This window comes from Lingula anatina, chromosome 2 (genome assembly GCF_051362555.1).
Source record: "Lingula anatina isolate TDL-2025a chromosome 2, LinAna3.0, whole genome shotgun sequence".
Taxonomy (NCBI): Eukaryota; Metazoa; Brachiopoda; class Lingulata; order Lingulida; family Lingulidae; genus Lingula; species Lingula anatina.
Genome location: NC_141768.1, coordinates 36,852,395 through 36,870,627, shown reverse-complemented (window position 1 = coordinate 36,870,627; position 18,233 = coordinate 36,852,395). Strand labels below are relative to the sequence as shown.

The window sequence follows — 18,233 nt, the reverse complement described above, 5'->3', positions numbered from 1 at the left end:
ACTAGAAATGTGGTTTTACATTAATTAACAGAAAATAACCTTTATATACACAAACTGCCAAAACCTTATAATCAATTCTCTATTCTACTGGAGGGGGCGTCTCGATAGTCCGAAGGTTCATTGGTCCGAAGGTTCATTGGTCCGAAAAGTGGTAACATTTTTATCGATCTTTTAATCAAGGGTTCATTGGTCCGAAGGTTCTATAGTGAACATTCGGACCAATGAACCTTCGGACTATCGCTACGGCCCCCTACTGGACTAGACTGATCTGAATAACTTCAAACAGATCTCTGTACTAAACAGAGCTAAAGGTATTGCAAACATCAAAACTGTTAATTTTACAAGAAGGGTGACTAGAGGGAATTTTTATATATAACTTTGATCTGCAAAGTAACAGGTAACATATCTTCTTTGGGATAATTTATGATCAATTAAAAAAGGTGTGAAAGTGCCCTTTAGATAAGAGTACATAAAAGTTCCAGGCATGTCTACTTAAACACAATAAATTTAAGCTCTGTAACTAATTTCCCTAGCACTGCTTTAACTGTTTTACTTTATTTTTAAAACAAATCTAGCGTTCATATCGTGCCCCCTTAGAATAAGGAGTATTTAAAAGCACACACAGGGAAGGTGCCTGCAGCTGGCCTTTGTTTCCCAGGGTGGTAACTAGTCATGTGAAAAACAATTTAGTCCTATCAGCTCTAAGTAACTAGGCCACGTGAAAAACATCCGGTAGCGTGGCCAATGGTCATTCAGCTTAACTTTGTAGGCCCTATTAATTTTTCACTCCTGGGGCAGTCTTTGTTTAGCGCCGCCAGCTGAAACATGCATAATTCTTAGCGTTAGCACACCGACCTTGCAGTTTAAGCCTATTCTATTTTGCTCTCGATAAATATTCGTTTTACTACATCTACTACGGCGGCACCATGGGCGAAGAGTTCCAGGCATGGAGAAACGAGTATGAACTCAGTGACCAGACAATGACCATTCTGAGCGAAGCAGGTTTCACTTCAACGAGATCCTGCAAAATGCTGACGGACACGTTGATCCACAAAACTTTCGGCAAGACGCTACCGCTGGGGCAGCTGCTGCTATTGCAGGAAGCAGTTTCGTCACTAAATACAGATGTTAGCAAGAATCCAACCGCAGCAGGGCCTGTCGCCGACGCCGCAGTGGCCCCTCCATGCGAGACGGACGGAGCCAGGGCAGGCAGCAGCAGAGAACCGGAAGCACAGCCGCCATCCTCCTCAGAGACAGGATGTGACGTCACGAACATGGCGGCGCCCACTGCAATCGAGGGAGAGTTAGACTACACAAAATTATGTCAACTTTTGGGAACCAAGACGACCGAGGGAGTTCTCAAGGAATCAGCGCCTCCTCAAGGTAAGAGCACCTTTGACCCATTCGATTCCCTGGGTGCTTCTAACCCCGCAAAACGCCATTATGACGTCCGGGACTTTGTTATGTTTAAACAGCAGTACAACACCGGCAAAAGTGACAGCGCGACCGTGAGGATTGGCGACTTCAATGTGTCCCTCAGCGACAGACGCCCCCCCTTAGAGAGCATAACTCCCATGCAGTACACTGAGGCCAGCATGAAGATCCTCACTGAAATGATAGTGAAAGAGGGCATAGACTTGTCTACTGTAGTGAGTTACGTCAGCTACATCACAAAGATCACTTGCATGGCACAAACTTTCGAATGGCAGTCAGTGCTACGTTATGATATGGAATACAGGAAAGCCCAGGCTACACAAGGGTTTCAGTGGGGCACTGACAGTGTTTTTCTGATGCAATTACTGTTGACACCAGTTAAAGTCGACCAACCAACTCGCCCCCAAAGACAACAAAGGCAAAGTAAAACGGACCCATCTACAGGCCGCCCAGTTTGCCTCAAGTTTAATGGACGGCTGGGCTGCAATATTAGGAACTGTAAATTTTCCCACATCTGTAGCACCTGTCTGACATCGGGGCATGGAGACTTTACTCATAAGCAATCACAACAGCAGCCAGGCTTACAGCAGCGTAAGGACTACTGACAGATGCCCGGGGATTCCCCCACAGTATCCCCACTAACCAATAACATTAAGACATGGAAAGAACTTATGAGAGGGGATTATGATTATGACTTCGTAATAGGGGGCATAGAGACAGGCTTTAAAATCGTAGACGATATAAAGGCAATTAACATAGCACCAGCAAAAACCAAAAACAGCAAATCAGCACTGCACCCAGACTTTAAGTCCAAAGTTGAGGAACAACTCCTCTCTGAACTACGTGAGGGACATTTGATTAAGCCACACATGTCTCCCAGAGTCATCAGTGCATTATCAGCTGTACCTAAGCCAGATGGAGGAGTGCGCGTAATCCATGATTACAGTCGGCCAACAGGAAATGCGGTAAATGACTATGCTTCGAAGCTACCTTTCCAGTGTGAGAAACTAGAAAATGCGCTATCTCTTATCAAGCCAGGCTATTTCCTCGCAAAAATTGATCTCCATTCTGCCTATCGCTCAGTGCCACTCCATCCTTCGCAGTACTGCCTCACAGGCCTTCAGTGGCATTTTGAAGGGTCACCTTCAGAACAGGTGTTAGCAGACACTAGACTCCCGTTTGGAGCCAGGAAATCACCTATGATTTTCCATCGCATCACCCAGGCTGTGAAAAGGATAATGGAAAAGCGGGGACACAAACTGGTGGTGTATCTGGATGACTTTTTAGTGGTGGGCAAGACACGTGAAGAGTGTTTTACTACGTACAATGAGCTCATCGCCCTTCTCCGGCAGCTGGGCTTCAGAATTAATTGGAAAAAGGCTGTTGACCCTACTACCAGACTGACCTTTCTGGGTACAGTAATTGATACAACCCAAGGTACACTTTCGCTTGAGAAGGAAAAAGTAGAGGAACTTTGCCAGATATTAAGTTCTTTCAGCCGCCGTACACGTGCCACCAGAAGGCAGCTGGAATCATTAGCGGGCAGACTGTCGTGGGCAGCAAATGTGATTCCGTGGGGTAAGACCCACCTACGTCCAATTTTTAATAAGATTGGAGAACTTAAGCAACCATTGCACAAATGCCGAGTGAAGGACATTCACAATGAAATAGACTGGTGGCTTGCATGGTTACGAATGGGAAACAATACGCGTCTGATATGGGACACGCGCGAGCAAGTACATGTTTACACAGACTCCAGTAGCACCGCAGGGGGAGCTTTCCACTACGGGGATTGGTTCTATACCAACTGGCTTTCAGACAGCCCAGTTCTGAGCATTCAGCATATTAACGTCCAGGAACTCGCAGCTGTAGTCCTGGCAGCGCATAGATGGGGAGTCACATGGAAGAACAAGCGTGTTGTTATTCATACAGATAGCAAAGTGGCAATGGACATAATAAACAAAGGGGCCTCGCCCAACGTCATGTGTAATAATCTTTTAAAAGAGCTATCGAGCCTGGCTCTGCATTGTAACTTTGCGTTGGAAGCGTCTCACATAACGGGGACGGACAATGTCCTTGCTGATACAATCTCGCGTTTACATGAGCCAGGAAAAGCCTTCCAATTTACTGACCTGATAAATCTGTGGTACTCATGCCTAAATATATTACCACCTGCATACTACCTTAATCACTACATGACTGCTCATTCACTTATGTTTCTGTATTCACAGGGAATACTGCCACAAAGCTATGTAGAGAACTAGACCAAGAAGTTGCCTTTTGGAAGTCTCAGCTATTCGCTACATCCACAAAAGTGACTTACAGAACACACCTTAATTCATATATTAACTTCTGCAATGCCATTAACTGTGCACCCCTCCCAGTGTCAAGTAAGAACGTGTGCCGCTATGCTGCCTTTCTGGCACGCTCTTGTGCTGTCTCGACAGTCCGTCAATACCTAAACATCATCAGGATACTGCACATGGAGTTTGGCCTAGGCAACCCTCTTACATCATGGGAGCTCAAGACCATCCTAGGGGGAATAAGACGACACAAGGGAGATCAAGGAAACCAAAAACTGCCGCTTCTTCCAGAGCACCTTTATAAACTCCATGGCACATTCAACCTCAGCAACTTGCAGGACCTACAACAATGGGCCGCTTGCCTTTGTGCTTTCTTTGGACTTCTTCGAGTAAGCAACGTGACAGTGAAATCCCAGTCTGAACCAGGACATTCTTTGTGTCGGAAAGATTTTTCTGTGATGGGGAAAGGGGGCATACTTAGGATAGCCAAGTCAAAGACAAATCAGTATGGACACCCGCCACATACAGTTGTGCTGCCTTACATAGCAGATTCTGCCCTCTGTCCCATCACAACATTGTTAAAATTCCTGGGTGCCCAGCTTGCAGCTCCTGACACACCCCTCTTCTCCTACACAGATGAGAAAGGAAATTTATCTGTGCTAACGCAATCTCTGTTCCGTCGTCGTCTCACCCAGGCCTTGAAAGATATTGGACTCTCCTCAGCCACCTACAACACCCACAGCCTTCGCAGAGGGGGAGCAACTTGGCTGATGTCCGTAGGTACACCCCTTGCCATGGTAAAAGCCATGGGGGATTGGAAAAGCGATGCCGTCTACGAATATATCAAACCGTCTACAGCTATGAAGCTAGATGTTGTTACATCAGCAGTGCAGAAACTATAAGGTTTTTGTGTGTCCACACACACTTTTTTTAGGTTGCCAAATGCATGCTCAAGTGTGGACGTGTACTGTGTCATGTGCAATTTAATTAAGTGCAAATGCAGTGATTGTGATTGCTCCACTGTGCAATGAACTAAAATGCTTATTTTAACTAGACTTTCATCACAATAATCCCTACCTTGGGTTGGGACTTTTCATTACCTGTTGCAGAAATGGTTTAATTTAATTATGATCCAATCAATTAATATTTAGTTTGTCTGTTCTACTTATTTATAGTGTTCTAGATTCTGAGAAATAAAGGTCATTTTGCCCGACTCTGTGTGTGTTTTTAAGTGCCCCCTTAGAATAAGGAGTATTTAAAAGCACACACAGGGAAGGTGCCTGCAGCTGGCCTTTGTTTCCCAGGGTGGTATAGGGAATAAGGTGAATGACTTCAAAAATAGGAAACACCTCTAATAAATGTACACCCAAAAAATTATGAACCAAGAGATCCATTAAATTACATGTTGCTACCTCTTTACAGTGTTATTTGGTATCTTGGGAGTGTGGTACTTTTTTAATAACACTCCTGGTAAAAGTGCCACTAATGCCATAGCAGCCAGTTTTAAAAGGGTTCCATATGTGAGCATGTCTCCTACATTATTGATCTGTGAAAGTATGCAGCCAGTCTGAACACAAAGGAAATTGTAAGGCATCAGACCTGGAAATAATAGGAATAATTAAGAAGAAGAAAAAAAAGAAGGAAAAAAACTATAACTCTGTAATGTCTCTAGCATACTTTTGATCTTAATTGTGCATGTCCTACAATCTTCTTTTGAATAATGGTAACTTCAACACACATAAGTTCCTGGCATTAAGCCCAAAAAGCTGGATGGAAAAATCAGGAAATCAGATTATGCATGGCAGTGCAAGGGTAGATTATCGAGAATGCCATTTAGACACTTTTCACTTATGCAAAATTAACAGTGTGAATATCTGTGGATTGTACAATTACTTAACAGCTTAGGTTCACACCCATTAAACTTAAATGGAAACTCCACACCCTTGCACAAGTCTCTTGGAATATGAATATGCTTATAGTTTTCATGACTAAACCTTTGAAAAGGGCCCAAAATGCTACTACTTTTCTGCAATTCTATGCTTACCTATTAAAACTGACAGGAAAAATAGATGGATTGGAATATTCAGAATGGGAGATGTTATATTCAGGAACCAATTGGGAGACATTGGAAATAATCTTAAAAACAGCAGGAAGAAAAATAGACTTTCCATATTTTCTTCTACCTACAAATGAAACAAATTACAACTGTGAATAAAACAAAAGAAAACAGTTCACGTTTATGTAAGGCTGAGTTATATGCACTTTGGAAAAAATTAATCACTTTCGCAAAATGTTTAACTGGCAAAGATAATATCTATGGATTATGATTTATTTGCTTGTATATGTTATGAAAAAGTAATTCAATATATACCATGTGCTGTAGTTTAGCTACTTTGTCTGGGAAGTAGAATATAACATAGGCCTTTCCAAATGTTTTGGATAAAAGAAAGCAGAATGTTGCTCCGCAGGCAGTCAATATACATGTAAGAGGAAACCCAGGCCAGATTCCAAATAAAGCGCCTGCTAAGAGATTCTGAAATAAACAATGAATGAAAAAAATCTTGAACATATTGTCATAAATAAACTAAATTAAAGCTCTCATCAATTAAGATCAACACGAGAATGCAATAGCTTGAAAATGTCAGATTTGGATCTTATCAAATGCTAGCTCACAGGGTATACAGTATATCAAAATATAAAATTTATTACTAATTACAACATCGTCAAATGCAAACAAAGCTGAATACATAATACAAATCAAATTTAAATACATAACCCAAAATACCCACCATGAAAACTGATCCTGGAATGGCAAATGTCTGTTTGTATAAATATGCACTGCAAAATAATAATAAAACCAGGCCTATGTGTTTTACTTTGTATGCCTGAAGGGTTGCAGCCAAACTAGTTAGTTCTTCAATGTTGCTGGGAAATTTGATTTCATCCCTGAAAATTCAAAGCACAAATGCTATAATACATCTACGTAACAAATAAGCAAATTACATAAATACATGTACCATTAAAATCTGCATCTTCAGTTTTAATCTCAAATTCAGGGAACAAAAGCAACACGTTCCAATAATAATAATAATTATAATAATAATAATAATAATATGGGAATTTTTTCAAAGTAGGACCCTTCATCTGAGCATCAGTATTTTTAAAGAAGAGCCTGTCCGAGCACGAAAAGTTTTAACCCAGTTTATAGTCTTATATATGCTAGGTACTTGCAGAAGGTAAAGCCTCTGAAGCCTCACAATGCTCTGTGTAGTGGTAGCACAAAATTCATATGTTAGCACTCCTTTTGATGACTTTGATATGCAGCAGTGCTACCACATACTTGCTATTCATAAGTGACATCACATGTAGCCTCGAAAGTTTCTTAAACCGGGTCTCGTGAGGCCTTACCTGCGTATCAGTAGCAGGTAAAACCAAAAACTGAGGCAAAGAAATAGATACCTTCATAATTTATCAATTTAATTATCGAATTGACCACATTCTCACGCTGTGACTGACTTACCCCTTGGAGTCTGCTGGTAGCTCTGGTAAATGTGTTGAAAGATAATATAAGAAGGAAGTTGCTAAAGCAAAAATAATTGGGATCCACGCGATGCCTGTGCCCATGGCCGTCATCCTGTCCAACTATTGCAGTTCGTTCGGGTAGTCTTACCGCCGAGTCTTGGCTCCTGGTATTGCCCTAATTACAAAAACACTCTTCAACAGACAATTTCTGTTATTTATGTTTTAAAATCTATGAAAGACAAGGTATGGATCGTTATACTTAGTTCAAAGTCCAAATTTGTAAAAGCCAATACAGAATACAGGTAATTTATTGCTTTCCTTTAACAGTACAAGCTCTACCTACATCTACCGCTATTTAAATACATCAATGAAATAAGATTCGCTTACGTTTCAATTGAACGAGTGGTGAAAATCCACAGACGTACAGACCGTCTGCTAGCTTTTTCCTGTTCAGCAACGCTAAAGTACCCACTTTCATTCATTCTATAAAACAATATTTTATTACAAAGAGCAGAATGTTACAGAGATAATCAAAACTGAAAAGCTAATACAAAGTTATTATTTTAATTTAGATGATAAATGTTGGTCTCTTTTTATATGACTATTTTTGACCTTGCTCACCTTGGTCTTACGACAATCAGTAAAAGGTACTTTTGAACCATGTTGAAATTGTACGCTGTAGTCCAGTAATTTTTATGTTTTTGTTGGATAGTCACAGTTGTTAATATTCTTTTACAGAACAGAGAAGGTACAATGCAGACCGCAAGACTTTATAGGAGGGTAATTTTATACGTTAGTAATAGTTATATCCCAGAATGCATTCGCTTTCATAGTCAGTTAATGCACAGGACGTTTGACTCAAACCTCAAAACTTGCAGCCGCAATTTGCCACTTATAAACAGTATGGCACAGAGACACTTCACAAGACGCTCAGAACATTCAAATGGAACTTATGACCCAAAGAATGACCCTGAGGTAAAGGACCTGATGAAGGAAATTATGGGAGATTTTGATCATAGTAACATAAGTGAAGAACAATTTAATAGTCCATTAAAAGACGATGGCTGTACAGAGACTAATATTGATGCCCATGACAAAGCAAGTAGCGTAAATGGTCTTGATAAAGATGTAGAAGAGGAGAATTGCAATGACACCACAGACAATTCAAGTGAAGACGAAGATGAGCTATATGAAGATGCTGAAGTAGAATATGAGAGAGTTTATGAGAAACATTCTCCAGTGCCATTAAAAAGTACATATATTTTTACTGAGCTGTTTGCAAATATTTTGCTCTCCGTTGAAAGCTCTTTTTTTCATTTAAGATATAACATAATAATTAAGATATAACAAAATAATTTATTATCTGAATTTTATGGAAAATCAAAAATATTTAATACAAAAAGTGAAGAAATATCAACCTATGCAGAAGGCCACTAGTTTTGTGGTATATTGGAAAGAGAATTACCTTTGCACAATATTTTTAAATGCAAAAATAAAGACATGTTTCTTCTATTTTTTAAATTTTGCATTGCAGGGGGTGAAACTGGAGTATATGATATAGAAGATCTTGTTGTAGTTCTCCGTTCCGAAAATGCTCATGATATCTGTGTGATAAAGGTTCCAGCTGAATGCCACTATGTGGACTACATGGTCATTGTGAGTGGTTCTTCTGCAAGACATATCAGGGCAATGGCTGAGTGGGTGATATGGGTCGTAAGTATGCAGTGTAGAACTCTTTGGGTTAAATGGATTATTAGTATACAGTGTAGAACTCAGTGGCTTAAAGGTGTTGTAAGTATACAGTGTAGAGTTCTGTGGGTTAATTAGGTCATAAATATACAGTGTATGATTTCATGGGTTATACAGGATATAAGTATACAGTGTAGAACACTGGGTAAAGTGGGTTGTAAGTATACAGTGTAGAACTGTGGGTGAAACTGGTTGTAAGCATACAGTGTATTGCAAAATAAAGTACTACTGTACATTAATTTTGATCTTAGAGTCTGATATGCATGTAGAATTTTAAAATGTTACCTTCTGAGTGGTTAGGGTTGATAATTTTTGGCAGATGACATCTGACTGAAATAAGAACTTACAGCTTAAAGTATCTTATATTGCTCAGACACAATATGCAAGATTGTGATAATTCTGAGTTATCAAAGTGACTTCATAAGCACATGCATACAAAACAGATTTAAGAAAAAAAAATCAACTATAAGAATTTATGTTAACTTTTCAGTATAAAAGAAAAAGGAGCCCGAAAGATCAACATGTTATGATGGCTGGAAAAAACTCCAAGTCCTGGGTTGCATTGGATATGGGTAAGATTCCACATTTCTTGCTGATCTTTATCTGTTGATACTGGCTTCTGAATAAATAAATAAATTTTTGGTAGAAGTTCACTTGTAATTGTCTTATTATATCTACATTAGCATGTCATAGCTGATGTAGTAAATAGCGCAAAGACTTTGTCTGACACTTGGTGGAAGACTTTTATTATTACTATTATTTTTATTTATTTATTTATTTATTTATTTGTTTATTTATTGTTGTTTTTAGGAAACATTGTCTTGCATATTATGAGTGATGAAGCCAGAGAATATTATGATTTGGAGACATTGTGGACTGTTGGATCCAATTTCGATGAAAAATGTATAAAAGAAGCAGATCCATATATTGTTACCATTGAGAAGCCCTAAATATATATTATAAATGAAGAAAAAAACAAATAGAAACCTCATATTCCAAAATGACTATTACGTTAATGGATATTTATGTAAGTTGAAAATAAAAAATTAGCTTTGCTGATTTGTGTTGGCTGTAACATTTGATAAAAGAAGGGACACATTGTTAGGCTTAAATATAAGTTGCTACAGTTGTGACTAACACATTGCAGACTAATGTACATTGTATAAAAAACAGTAATTGTGGCAGATGCACCTTCACTGCTGAAGACTTCAAAAGCAGAATAGATCTACATTGAATTACCTCATGAAAGTAATCTGTTTTATTGCTTACTGTTACATGTGATTGTGTGCTTTCATTTATTGAAAATTTATTTTGTTTTATGGTTGTCAAAACTCAGTAATACTATCTGCTTTCCCTAAATGGTTGTTTAGTCTGCCTTAAATGGGTTTATAGAAATGTCATTCCTCATTTGAACATTCATTTGTCATTGAAATTGTTGTCAAAAATGATATTTAACTGAAGGCATACCCATGTTTTGGTGTGTTTATAATGTTAAAATAATCACATTTTTTCCTGGTTCCGTTTATGACACGGCATCAAAAAATGTCCCCTCTAGTTGTTTTCAGTAGTATGGCAAACATTTAGCAATTGTAAAATATTGATCTTGATCTCTGAACATAAAAATATTAATTAGCAAAATGGATCAGTATAGGTAGTCATCCTTCTTATAAATGAAAGTACATGATCTTTCCATTTCATCAAAAAAATAACTAGTAAATTTACATAAAACCAAGCAATTACTTAATGTAAAATGTTGAGGTATAGATTGACAGTCTTTGAATCAAAGAGGCAAACATTGGTAGTCTTCAAATCAAATTGCTGTTGGCAAAAAACTCCTGAAAACTGCCAATTGCTGTTAATACATACCAGCTTCACATATTGGAAGGCTCATAAAAAACATTATTAATTTCAAAGTTCAATTACTTCAACTGTTCACAAGTTTTCAAATTTAAGTTTTGCACAGATCTTTGATACATTATTCCCTGAAAATTTCAAATATTACAGTTTTGATATTATTATCAAATCAAAAACATTACAGGTGTCAAAACTGCCACATCGGTACCTGACTAAAGTCACTGGCTGGCATCGCATTTTTTGACTTTAAATTTTTTTGCTGTGTCAAAAGTAATAAAGGTAGAGTCATGAAATTTTCAACATTCATTAAAAATATCCCAAATTTCGCTGCAGTATCTTCAAACTTGTAGTTCTTGAACTTTGAAACTAGCAACTTTTTTTAAGCCACATGATATAAGACAATTTCTCAATGTTAAGTTTTTAAGAGCAGTAAATTTTTTTCACTTCTAGCATTAATTTTCAATAACATTAAAATTTGCATTTTAAGGACATTTAAATGTATGTTCCATGGAAAAACATGGGCATGGATTAAATTTGCACGTACATACATGAAAACAAAACTATGGTTTCCCATAACACATTTTATTTAAATTAGAGACATTCTGACATTTTTGTCATGAATATTAACCGACATGGCTATTTTGAATTGTTTTAAGAAAAAAACATCAGATAATTTCTCAAGTTACTACTTAAATCAGGTACATTATTCCAGAACTGTACAAATTTCTAGTGGAAACCAGTTCAAGAATTCTTCATCACAACTAAATTTCTTTGCTAAAAATGGTTTGCCAACATCCAGATAGTTGCCAGTATAACAGAAGAAAAATATACACAGTTTCTATAAACAAGAACCACACACCTAGCCATGTACACACAGTAACACACTGCCTTGGTATATGTAAACTGGGAACCGAGCTGGCATTCATCAAGCTAATAAAATACATTCATAGTTAGCCATAAGGCTGCACGCTGATATTTCACATGGGGAGGCAATTATGACAGCCTGATATACATCCTGATGACCCTTTATTATCTTCACTTATTAGTGTCTATACGTTCTCCAGTGCCATAGTTATTTAATGCCTTTACATGATTTTAACTATATCCTGACTTAAAAGACTGAGAGACACAGAAGCAACATTTTATAGAACAGCGATTATACAATACATACTAGTTGTAATATGAATGTATCGTATGTTTACAATATAGATACTTTATGTATGATGTATACAGCCCATGTTATGCTATAAGCTCGGTCACCTTCTTTGATTTACCAGCCTGTTTCACACCAATTTTACTAACAAATAAACATCTGATAAACAATGTCTAAATTTTCTTATTATTAATAACATGCCATTTCTTTACTTGATATATCATTGATATTCAATAAGCTTACATGAAAATAAATGGATTTTGAAAACTGTGTAGATTCTCACAATGGTAGTTAAAATCATGACAAATGAGATTATACACTGTCAGGCACCCCGAGATTCAGAATCATTAGATAACCTTCTCTACAGCATTGTGGCTTGCCATTTCTATACTAAAATAGTGGCAGATGCCTATGCTAAATTAAGGAGAGTGAATATCAGAATTCTGAGACTTGGAGGTACTGACAGAAGGTTGTTGTGATGAATGTGCTTGAAAAAATTACACTGGAAAAAGCAATGTTCATGCTGAACTGTAAAGCCCAATTGATCTTTTCCAATGAATACAGAGAAGCTGTATCTTTTGTAGATTTAACGATTGTGAATCCTTAATTGTTTCGTAAATGTGTTGATTTAGCTAAAGGTCAAAGAACTGGTGAAGGCTTTGGCTTATAGTGCAAGACCTGCCTTTTCAGCTTGCCGTATACTTTACAGATATACTTTGTATATTCTGTTTTACAATATAAATGCATACACTAGACTCTAAAATTATAGGTCTGTTTTTCCCTTTTTTTTTCAAAATGAAAGTTCTAACATTTACCCTATTCATGACAGAATATAAATCTGTGTGTTAAACACGGCCACTTTAGTCTTTTCCATCCTCCTGTGGCTTATCCAGTTTATCCATCTTCAACTGTAAGATGCAATCCGTGCCAGGATATGGTGGAAGATTTAATTCATACTTCTGGGCCAAGGCATTGGGAACAAACCTGCCACCAAGGTAATGATGCTTGCCTTTGAAATGTTTGGCACATTTTTTAGGGGCTGTGAGAGAGATGAGCACTTCTGGTTGAAGTCCATCTGGATCTCCGTCTTCTACATTCCAGCCTAAATATTTATGAAAAAAAGAAAAAAATAATTATTTCAGGTGTGTGTTATTTCAAATGTAAAAAGAATATGCAGAAATGTACTTTTTTTGACACAAAAAAGGAAAATGGGGCTATGATAAAGTTTCTGTGGCAACACTGATAGAAACACAATGCACAATAATCTGAGGAGTAGGTTTCATACAAATTTTTCCATGAAAAATGAGTACTTCTTACATAAGTATTGGTTTATTCATAGCACAGACATCATCAACTGACTATTGGAGGACCCCTATGATTTCTGTCAACTAACTGTCTGAACTACCTGTCAAATTATCAAGTGCCATATGCATTTATTAAAATAGCCATTAATCAAGAAACTTATTTTAGGTTCAAATGAGAGAAAATGAAGCAAAACTGCCTATTAATTTCCTTTTCAGTACAGATCTACATTTTTATTCCAAGAAAGGGCATTTTAAAGATGTACTTCCACAAACATAAGGGTTATAATTTCCCCACCTCTTATACTACATTAACTCAAACAGCTTCAGGAAGTTTCTTGATTGAACCAGGTCAACTTTCCAACCTACTATGAAAACATCTATGTTGTTTAATTGACTTGCACTGCTGTGTCATACGATTTCCAATGTTGTACACACGTGTTCATTTTGTTGTTGTAAATTTGATGTTTTACAGCTTATTCAATCACTACCAAGGAAAAAAAAAACACTGGAGTATTGGCTGTGATTTTCTTCTCAAATGTTATGGAAGCATTATATAAAAACAGGAACCTTTTCAATATAAAGAGAATACTGTATGTTTATAGGTCATATGAACAATTGTATGTTGTTATCTGTTGTGTAATCCAATTGACGGTTGTGTGTTGTCATCTGTGCTTGCATGTACTAGCTACAAAAATAAATTGTATGAAATATGAGCAAGTCATTTGTTCAGGTTCGTATATTTTGAGGAAGGGTAAAATTACAAAAGGAACTATTTTACAAGTTAGGGTTCAACTAAAACACTACAATCTCTTTGTAACAGAAGTTCTATGCTGGCGAAGTCTTTTATCAGAAAAAAAAAGCAACAATGGAGTCTCTGCTGCATTTCTACTCCCAGAGAAACCGTCTCCATCTCACTTGTCACTGAATGTTAAATTATAGAAATCTGCTAAATACTGACGCATATCTACTTGCAAGTAAGCTTAAAATCAAAACAGATGGCTAAAAGTGGAAAGCAAAGAAATAATTACCTGAGGGGACATCAATGCTAACCAATGGTAGCTGCACTTTTTTCAACGTTTCCAAAATTTCCTTAAACTGTTGTCTTGGAGGCCCTTTAAAGCTGAAGCCAAACAGTGCATCAATCACCAAGTTGTAGGAGTCATTAATGAGGGAAGTTTCGTGTGGCAAGTAAGATAGAAATGGGATGTCAAGCTTCTCTAACTGTGTGGTCAAATTCTTGAAAAGTTGCTTGTCCGTAGGCTTTGGGTAAAACACTGTTGGTTTATAGCCCTGAAAAATGAGGCAATTTTTCATTTAAGAGAAAAAAACTCTAAAATTCAAACTTCATCTTGCATATCTTTTTTAAATAGTGAGTTTATCTTAAATGAAAAAAAAGACAATAATCATGGATAAAGCATAACTGTTGACTACAGTGCCCATGCTCTGAGGACAAAGCTACATTTCAAAAGCACCTGATATAAGAAATATTGACTAGCTATCATAAATCATTGATAGCATAATAGAATCTCGGTGCCCTTCTGCGTTTTCTCTATCAGATATAATTTTCAGTACATTCAAAGTTTGGAATATGTGGAGTCCTTAGGATCAATACATAAATGGAGTAATTTTGACCCTTGTTCTCTACTTTCTCAAAGTGATTATCAACTTTTTCAGAAAATTAGTAAAAAAAATAACTAAAACTTTTCTTTTCTTTGCCCAATATTCATTTGCAAATGGCAGTTTGAGTTCACATGGATCAAGAGTACTAACAATAACAACAATAATAATAATAATAATAATAATAAACTTTATTTCATGAGGATAAAACATGTTAAATGTTACACTTATTCTTATTCAGTTTGCAAAACTGCTGAAAACAAAACAGGGAAACCAAATGCATCTTGCTACATCAAATTATTAGAATATCATCTTGTGGAATTTTTTTTCACTACGCTATAAACTTACAAACAGTTTTAGATGCCTTGCGCACACCAAACCATCTCCTCCATTATTTCCAGGCCCACAACATATCAACATAGATCCTTGATTCCCTCGAGTCAAAGTTTCCTTAGGGTACAGCTGAAAAGAATAATAAAAATAACTGAATGTTATCTTTATATCTCAACTCATCTCAAGTTATGTTAACCTTAAGCAAAATTTAGCTTTTTTTCAACAAAAGTGTTTGGTAGAATCTTGGAGGAACACAAAGACCCAGTGCATAATTATGCATAAAGGGGTAGTAAATGTTATTATAGTATTATCTTGCTGCATTAAATGGGAAAATATTATGAAAATTGTATTCACCCCCCCCCCCCCCTCACTTTTTTTCTAGAAATGACAAAAATCCATTCCCATTGGGCTTTATCTATATAAACATTGGGAGAAGGAAAATGTCATTTCTGACTCAAGGGATGCAGCAAAGGTGCCATATTTTTTCTCCAGTGAAGGTGAAATATCATGCTTTCAAAACCAGCCTTATTTGGACTAGTTTAAACTATTAAAATCAAAGCTCTAATTGTCATCACTAGATGACCAGAATCAGGCCTACCCAACTACCAGACTCAGCACCGACTGATCCTGAATTCACCGGTAAATCGGACCACGCTACCCGTTTTCAAGGTGTACGTCAGTACGCGCTTCAAAGTATCAGTCGCGACACTGCTCTTGCCTAGTACGTGATGTGATAGTGATGATTCTCAGTGGGGTTGAAAAGTAGTGCATCTCTTCTCAAAATTTGTTCCGGGGTATGATACTGTGAAATGTGTACTGACACACACCTTAAAAACGGGCAGTGTGGTCTGATCTTTCGGTGAATTCAGGATCATTCAGTGCCGAGTCTGGTAGTTGGGTAGGCCTGAGAATGTCTGACATAAGATTCCTAGACCACCTTATCAAACACAGTTCCCTGCATGACAGATTTTTTCTAGTTGGATTTAGTCTGCTTCTGAACATGTCCATAAATAATGACACTGCTGTACTTTGTGAAGTAACTGCATGACCCCATATAGTTAAGATCACACAATGAGCAACAGACCTTTATATAATAGAAAAAATTATATAAATATCAATTAACACTTGTTCCTTTAATCACCAAGGTATGTTATAGCCAAAGCCAATGACAAAATTTCCTTTTAACTATAAACTGTTTATTTTCATTTTTTAACAGAACCACTTTTGTAATAAGGACTGGTCAATTTAATTTGTAACAGTAAAAATGAGAAATAAAGGGTTCAAACCAGGTTAAACTTTACAGATTGTAATTTTCTCAACTGTTTGGGGTAGGGTATAGCTCAATGATTAACTCTAATGCCAAATGTTCATGTGTGACCTTTACATCGTACATGTATTAACCATTGCAAAAGTATCTAATGTTAGTTTGGAACAGGGTCATAAAGCTTGATTTGTAAATCTCATTTGGATTGCATTAAGGCATTTTTGAGCTCTCCTGTAATGCATTGGGGAAATAATCTCTCAATTGAGACTTGCATACACTAACTAATTTAAACTTTCTGTTACCCATGGACTAAAAATATAGCTAATAAATGTGGTCTACCCAATGTGGTGCTAATATAGTGAACAAAAGCCTCGATCTAAGCATTAACTTATCAGTTTACCATGATTTGATATTTTCCTTCCCTTAAATAGTTTTAACTGAAAATTTTGATTTACTGATGTCTTCTTATGTTGTTGACATAAGCTTCATGCCTAACTTAAGTGATGCTACATGGGAATATAAGGTTCAGTTTCTTTCAAATGAAAAGAGGGCGGGGATGGGGGGGGGGGAAAGGTAGGCAATACTTATAAGTGCATATATTCTCTCTCTCTCTCGATCTCTCTTCAAATACACGTGTGTGTGTGTGTGTGTGTGTGTGTGTGTGTGAGAGAGAGAGAGAGAGATCGAGAGAGAGAAAGATGAGAAAATGATTTCCATTTACTGCACATCATGTAGTACAGGTTATTATCTAATAGCTGCATTACATTGCATGGATACTGGATAGATTTCCAATCAGAATGAAAAAACAGGAACACATACTTCATCCTTTACATAAAACATGCTGTGGGAAAGCTTGTCTATGATTAAACTTCCTGGAGGATATGTATGTACTTGTAAGAGCACATTCAGAACAGCAGACAGGCCCGTAGCCAGCAATTTCAAAGGGGGGGTTCTTTTTCTGAAAAAGTGGACCTTTTACCATATAATCCCCATGTATCTAGGTCAAATTTTACACAGAGTGGACCTTTTTCCAGCAAAAAGGGGGGTTCTTTCGAACCCCCCAAACCCCCCCTGGCTACGGGCCTGGCAGACTTACAGATCCACTGCTCAAATATGGCAAACCACCAAAAAGCTTGCCGCTTGATTCCCGATTAGACACTGAATAAAGTCCCTGCGGGATTACGCAACAAGCATTCAGCCATATTTGATCCGTGGATCTGTTAATCCACTGCTCTGAAGGCCCCCTTAAGATATCAAGTCATCAGGGTTTCTGATGTACAACATTTGAGATACAAAAATCTGTCTTAATTTAATTATAATCAGACACTGAGATGAATCAAAGGCTTAATTCTATTTTTATTCATAAAATATGAAGGATCAAAATAAATTGCAAAAGTCATAGTCAGCAGCAATTTTCTGGAAAATTCTCATACAATTTTTAGTATTTTAGATAAAGCAGATGATTCTCAGAATACATTTTGTCATTAATTCAGCTTAAAGTTAGCACATACTCACACACATGCATTATTTTGAGGAAGGCATACTGGCAGATACAACACTACAGTTGTCTGCTCATAATTTAGCAATTGAAAAAGACCAGTGACTGAGATAAATGAATATGTGCATGTGGTCTGAGGAACAAGTTGTCTGTAAGTGCACAAATGTGGTACAGAACCGAGATAAGATGAGCAGAGAGGACT

General features: G+C 37.2%; 4 protein-coding genes across 6 annotated transcripts in view; 2 read left to right on the top strand and 2 right to left on the bottom strand.

Moving 5' to 3' along the window:
- Nucleotides 1-591: 591 nt before the first annotated feature.
- LOC147763667 (uncharacterized) lies at nt 592-4,950 on the top strand. The gene is made up of 2 exons (XM_087003063.1): nt 592-1,383; nt 3,666-4,950. Exons 1-2 carry the CDS (start codon nt 927-929, stop codon nt 4,637-4,639), a joined length of 1,431 nt encoding a protein of 476 aa, XP_086859189.1. The 5' UTR covers nt 592-926; the 3' UTR covers nt 4,640-4,950.
- Nucleotides 4,951-5,049: 99 nt separating this feature from the next.
- LOC106156779 (transmembrane protein 41A-A) lies at nt 5,050-7,757 on the bottom strand. The gene is made up of 6 exons (XM_024076776.2): nt 7,647-7,757; nt 7,258-7,434; nt 6,527-6,683; nt 6,109-6,270; nt 5,782-5,920; nt 5,050-5,336 (listed from the first exon to the last, which is right to left on the bottom strand). Exons 2-6 carry the CDS (start codon nt 7,368-7,370, stop codon nt 5,146-5,148), a joined length of 762 nt encoding a protein of 253 aa, XP_023932544.2. The 5' UTR covers nt 7,371-7,434; nt 7,647-7,757; the 3' UTR covers nt 5,050-5,145.
- A 129-nt stretch (nt 7,758-7,886) lies between these two features.
- LOC106156776 (uncharacterized) lies at nt 7,887-10,650 on the top strand. The gene is made up of 4 exons (XM_013532199.3): nt 7,887-8,511; nt 8,794-8,972; nt 9,499-9,580; nt 9,819-10,650. The coding sequence occupies exons 1-4, from the start codon at nt 8,013-8,015 to the stop codon at nt 9,956-9,958; spliced, it is 900 nt and encodes a 299-aa protein (XP_013387653.2). The 5' UTR covers nt 7,887-8,012; the 3' UTR covers nt 9,959-10,650.
- A 778-nt stretch (nt 10,651-11,428) lies between these two features.
- LOC106156782 (NAD(P)H-hydrate epimerase) overlaps nt 11,429-18,233 on the bottom strand; it is a 31,180-nt gene continuing 24,375 nt past the window's right edge. For all 3 annotated transcript variants that reach the window (XM_087003064.1, XM_087003065.1, XM_087003066.1), the window contains 3 exons: nt 15,285-15,398; nt 14,348-14,609; nt 11,429-13,117 (listed from right to left, as the gene is read on the bottom strand). In XM_087003064.1, coding sequence (XP_086859190.1) covers nt 12,876-13,117; nt 14,348-14,609; nt 15,285-15,398 — 618 coding nt within the window. In that variant the 3' untranslated portion in view covers nt 11,429-12,875. The remainder of the gene's footprint in view (nt 13,118-14,347; nt 14,610-15,284; nt 15,399-18,233) is intronic.

Coding starts and splice junctions, on each gene's coding strand:
- LOC147763667 (XM_087003063.1), top strand. CDS start 927: ATGGGCGAAGAGTTCCAGGCATGGAGAAACGAGTATGAACTCAGTGAC. Junction 1,384..3,665: donor GGAATCAGCGCCTCCTCAAG/GTAAGAGCACCT, acceptor CTGTATTCACAG/GGAATACTGCCACAAAGCTA.
- LOC106156776 (XM_013532199.3), top strand. CDS start 8,013: ATGCAGACCGCAAGACTTTATAGGAGGGTAATTTTATACGTTAGTAAT. Junction 8,512..8,793: donor TTCTCCAGTGCCATTAAAAA/GTACATATATTT, acceptor TTTGCATTGCAG/GGGGTGAAACTGGAGTATAT. Junction 9,581..9,818: donor CTGGGTTGCATTGGATATGG/GTAAGATTCCAC, acceptor TGTTGTTTTTAG/GAAACATTGTCTTGCATATT.
- LOC106156779 (XM_024076776.2), bottom strand. CDS start 7,370: ATGACGGCCATGGGCACAGGCATCGCGTGGATCCCAATTATTTTTGCT. Junction 6,271..6,526: donor TTCCAGGATCAGTTTTCATG/GTGGGTATTTTG, acceptor TGTTTATTTCAG/AATCTCTTAGCAGGCGCTTT. Junction 5,337..5,781: donor TTTCCTGTCAGTTTTAATAG/GTAAGCATAGAA, acceptor TATTATTTCCAG/GTCTGATGCCTTACAATTTC.